General features: G+C 42.7%; 1 protein-coding gene across 1 annotated transcript; it reads right to left on the bottom strand.

Moving 5' to 3' along the window:
- Nucleotides 1-1,052: 1,052 nt before the first annotated feature.
- EAF02_000848 (uncharacterized protein) lies at nucleotides 1,053-4,444 on the bottom strand. The gene is made up of 2 exons (XM_038896896.1): nucleotides 3,126-4,444; nucleotides 1,053-2,966 (listed from the first exon to the last, which is right to left on the bottom strand). Exons 1-2 carry the CDS (start codon nucleotides 4,149-4,151, stop codon nucleotides 2,619-2,621), a joined length of 1,374 nt encoding a protein of 457 aa, XP_038763755.1. The 5' UTR covers nucleotides 4,152-4,444; the 3' UTR covers nucleotides 1,053-2,618.
- Nucleotides 4,445-5,178: the final 734 nt, after the last annotated feature.

Below are 5,178 nucleotides of genomic sequence, written 5' to 3'. Positions count from 1 at the left end.
ATTGGTGCTTCTTAAGGAGGTGTTGTGAAAGTCGCACTTTTGAATGCACCAGATACCGGTGCTGTGGTGGTGAATGCGAACCCATCATTACCTTTCGTCGGGAACAAATGATGCCAGTATGAATGTTGACAGAAATGTTGTAAATTTCCGCGAATAGTTTGTCTATTAGGTGATGACCTTCCACTAATTAGCTGTATTTAATACTTTATATGGGCGAGAAATTGGATCTGACCGATTTCCCGCTCACATAGAGGATGAACTCAGACGGGAAAGATGTCACTAGATCTTATGTATCACAATAGACAACTTTTAGAAATTCTTTCAAGGACTGGTGTCATGTTCTTGATGATAGACACGATCGTGCAATGCGATGGAATGTGACTTTGGTTGTTGGGGGGTTGCGTGTGTTTATGAGACACTTTTTTGCTTCTCTAATTAACAAAGCACAAAAAAATAGTAAAATAAGGATCAAAAAAAGTTGGATCAAAGCCAATGGGTGGGGAAAGGGGTGCAGATTCAAACAACCACGAGAGTACTATTCAAGAAAGAATTAGTATACCGCTGTGCCAACAAGTACAAAGTTTCTCGCCCAATCTATCTCTCTGGTTAATCTACAGTCACTATCGTCAGGTGGTGTGACTATGATGATCTTAGGGATAGAGAGGCATTTTCCAAATTGATCAGAGTCTCTTGAAATAGGGGGAGGCTAGAGGTAATCTGACTGCTTCTAGTTTGCTTCTATCTCAAGACGAATTAGGTCAGTGTGCCCATAGGTGCACATTTTCCTGGCCAATCTGCAGTCACTATTATAAAATGATCTAGCTAGATAGAAACATTTTACGAATGAGCAGATTCGCTCGAAGTAGGGGTGGCCAGAGGTAATTTAATTACTTCTGGTTTACTTCTATTTCAACATGCACTGGGAAAGTACTGTGCTGACGAGTACAGTCCAACTTTCTTGGCAATCTGCTCATTGCAAGCTTTTTCTTCCTTCTTCTTTTAACCCTTACCGGTGACTATGAATAAAAAGAAGAAGATGGGGATGGGGATGGGGATGGGGGTGGGGGATGAAGGCACCTTTTTCGACTTAGTCGAAAAACGCCGGATTCGAATCTAGACGTAGATACCCAGATGTAGATGGTCAATGGATGAAGGGGTGGGTGGGAATAAAAAACTTTCGAACAGCAAATGAGGTTTCGAGATGAAGTTGAAGTCTGGTTAGTATCAGAGAATATGAGAATTGATATCTTTTGGGAATTTCCTTGGGATCTGGGAGTAACGGATTGCGATTAGTAATTTGGAATAAGGCCTTTTCCGGATGAATTTTGAGATCTGTATGTCTGGGTTTGGCGCCGGTTTTCTTGGGAGGGGGAGATTCTTGGGGGCTCAGAGAACGGAGATTTTGGTAATTAAGGAATGGAGTTTGTTGTTTGAGGTTGGGATGAGTGCGGTGACATGACGTGTCTTGTGAAGTGAGGTGAATTGTGTGAGATTATGTTGTGTGTGGTGATGATTTTGTAAAGTTTGGAGTTTGATGGTTGGTAATTGAGGTGTGAGGTGTGCGATATGATATGAAATGAGGAATGCTTTGAAGTGTACTGGTGGATGTTTTCATATGTCGTTTTCGACAATTAGTTTGCAGGATTATGATCGATATTAACAAAGGTGATGGTTAGGAGCCTTCGTATCAGGCTTTAGAAGGCGCATTGGTTGGAGATAAGATTTTGAGGATGATACGGCTGAGGTTCGATGGATTCAGGGAGGCTTGATGGTGGGTTGTGTTTGGGATGGAATCTGGAAGTGGAAACGGAGGAGTGTTGATGGTCGATGGTCGATGGTTGAAAAATTGAGATTTATGCCCTTTTCTGATATGGGAGGGGGTTTCACGTTCAAGAAAAAGGGGGGTTGATTTGAGCTGAGTAGGGGGAGGTAGGGTTGAGAGTATGGATCTGGGTGAGGATATGGGCGAGGTGGAAGGAAGGTATGTGAGAGAGAGGAATAGAAGATGAGATATTTAAAAAATGAGATGTTTGGGGTATGAATGCGATGATGGATGCGATGATGCGCATACCTAGACTTGGAATCTAGATTTACGAGAAGGAAGCGGGCTTGATATGCGTTATCTCTACTCGTTCTGCTCTGCCCTTCTCTACTATACTCTAAAGTCTAAATCCCTATATTGTCTCCTGGCGAGTTGTCCGATTCATCCGATTCCTGATGATTTGATTGTGACATTGATGTGATGTACAACAAGGATTTTGTCTATTGTTTATCGGGGGGTTGGCGATGTTTCTGGAAATACCTAGATAGGTACTGTAAAGTTTCATTGCCACAGCTTTCAATCCTCAGGCTCTTTTTCGAGTGTGTATATTGTAGATCCTCATTCCCTCCCCCCCTTTTTCAAATATTCCCTTGGGGCTTTCTCTTTTCTGATAAGCTCCCTCATCCTTCTCTTTTAGATCCTGGTCCTCTTCTTTGGTTGGTAAGAGGAGAGGAGAGGAGGTGTGTATCTTACACACCCAATTTGGGATTTGGAATATCAAATCTACTTGGCCAATGGCCGTTGAAATTGTCACCCATGACCATCTATCCAACATTTTGTATATTGACACATCCACTCAAGGATTCGAATGCAACCAATGCGCACTAGTACACTTCGTTTTCGAGGTCCATTCCCTTATTCTTTCCAAATTCCATCCGGAGATATACTTCTGATCATCTTCGTTCTTGGGTAATCGCTTCCCGCCAATTCGGATTGTGTGGGATAATGCGCAGGTATCGCCGTGAGAAACGAATTGGAAACATAGCTTGTCTGCGATACAGGCTGCTTTGCATTGTGAGAAGGATACTGGAGTGCCTTTGTTGTGATATATTTTCCAGCCTTCGTCTGTGTTTTCCCAATCGTTCATTTGAGGGACTAACTGGGGAGCGATGTATTCAAATAGGTCTTTGAAGAGGAATGGTTGCTATGTGAATATATTTAGCAGGAATGGACTTTAAATGGGGTGTTGGAAATATGTTTTTAAGAGGTATTCATGTATGAGTGGAGACTTCCTGAGTTCATAATGTATTTAATTCTCCTTATTTATCTGGGGTAGAAGGGGGTAAAATAAAGATTTATATACCATGCTCATTGTACAGGCTTTCCAATTTTCAATCCATAACCACAAGTCTTCCATGTCTGTCCCAGTGAGGTGATGTAACGACAGTACAGGCTCACACCAGATTTCGCTCCCAAAACCAAGAGTTGACGGTACTTCTCCATTAAACATTGGCCAATAGCCTTTAAGCATGATACCTATCTCCTTTAGTGCTTTCCCAAGAGCTTCATCACCACAACACAAGGCTGTTGTGTTCACGCCGAATTGACTGTACATTGGTTCTCTATCGCCCTCTATGTCATGCATATTAAGTGACTCCAAGGCACTATACGAGAGAGCATATGCACTACCGCCATGAGCAAATGGTGCTTTAGGATCAGCCCAGACGGGACTTCCTATGTATAATTTCTTTTGGGGGTCTAAATTCTCCAATAACGCAAGGAGATTATCCCATTCGACAAAAGTGTCTGTGTCAATGAATACATACCATTTTCTTCTTGGAAGAGCAGTGCTAGTCTCTCCCAGCATCTTCCAGATCTTTCGCTTTATAGCCATATTCTTATACTTGGCCAATTTCCATCCGCCTTTGAGCTCCCTGGTATCTTTCCCCAGCTGTTGATACCTCTGCAGTTCATCGTAAAATGTGAATTCAGGATAATCCATTCGTTCGCGTATCGAGATATCCGCTAGCGCATCAAGAACATGAAAAGAACCAACCTCTTCTTCCAAATCCGAAAAGATCAAAATATTCTGACGAGGAACCTCAGACATCAGAGTGGCAAGTTGGTACTGCAGTCTACTTTGGGGTTCCGAGCCGCCGGTTTCAATCACTATTTGCACATCTGATGCGATGGAGGCTCGCGAGGCCGTACATGCTTTGCTGAAGGGGGATAGTTTGTGACAGCTGCGATCCCAGACCCAGGTATCGAAGCGTCGTTTTGGGAAATTGGGAAGAGGGATTCTAGTTGCGAGGAGGAATGTGAGGATGAGACATATTGTGGCTTTGAGAAACTTGTATCTTCGTGAGCGCATTGGGTAGCGAAGAACCATTGTTGATTAATGTGGTGGCTACAGGAGATGCGGGTAGATACTTTCTAATGGGTGATTTCGACACTGTTAGAGCTGGCGAATTTTGTTCATTTTGAGGTCAAAGAGGGGGAGGAGGAAGCGCATTGGATGCTCCAAGTACATAGAGGCAGTCATGGTCTGCCTATATACAACACGAGAAGAACATTAGCCTATCTATCTTACACCCGACAGCTTGGGTCGTAAGTGGTGGTTATCATTCATAATTATCGAATTTCTCGCTGATGAACCATCCAATCTCTTAATATACTGCGCCGATAATACTACATCGTGAGAACCAACACTTTCAAAAATCTGACTGTGCTTGCTGACTTTTAGTGCGGTACGTAAGATATAATTGAGCTATGGACAAGGACACAAGCGGGGCAGAATAGGCAGTGTTTTGGTCCCCTGCATACCGCAGATTTGGTTATTAGGTGGTAGGTATAGTTATCAAACGCAACTCCATTCTCCTTCTACCCCATTGGCGACACCACCGCAGAATTCTCAACACCTACCAAGATAGGCAGTTCGCCGAGATGCTTAGTTATGTGATCCTTGCAACATGTCGTGTTTTTTTAAAAGTCTAGCATTTTTCCTCACATGTTCTGGGAAGATTGCTGAATTTGATCCACTTTTCTAGCTTGTCGTATTGGTGATGAAAAGTTCCACTTCTTCGACCGAACAATTTATGCGGCTATCGGAATCACTCCGCCGGAAGATATCAGAGGATCCGTCGGCCTTAAAAGGGGCTTGATGCTAGTTTGATTTTCTCTTGAATTAAGCTTTTGGACGGATATATATATTGACTACTAGAAACGATACCTAATCACATTGATCAATTGAATGTGAAAATAGATATATGTAAGGTGTCGAATTACGAATAAAATGTTAGAAAAATTATGAAATTATTATTTGTACGAGTACAATGGAGTGACATTCTCTGAGCAGCCAACTCCGTTGATCTTCCTCGTACTCGCTAAGATACCTTCCACTAGTGCTGATATGAGGC

Source organism: Botrytis sinoallii (assembly GCF_014898435.1).
Source record: "Botrytis sinoallii strain Bc 23 chromosome Unknown BSIN_001, whole genome shotgun sequence".
Lineage (NCBI taxonomy): Eukaryota > Fungi > Ascomycota > Leotiomycetes > Helotiales > Sclerotiniaceae > Botrytis > Botrytis sinoallii.
The sequence above is the reverse complement of the archived record's forward strand: the minus strand, read 5'-3'. Positions and strand labels throughout refer to the sequence as shown.

Excerpts from the sequence above, each read along its gene's own strand:
- EAF02_000848 (XM_038896896.1), bottom strand. The coding sequence starts at position 4,151 with ATGGTTCTTCGCTACCCAATGCGCTCACGAAGATACAAGTTTCTCAAA. Across the intron at positions 2,967-3,125 it reads AAGCCTGTACAATGAGCATG|CAACCATTCCTCTTCAAAGA; the intron begins GTATATAAATCT and ends ATATTCACATAG.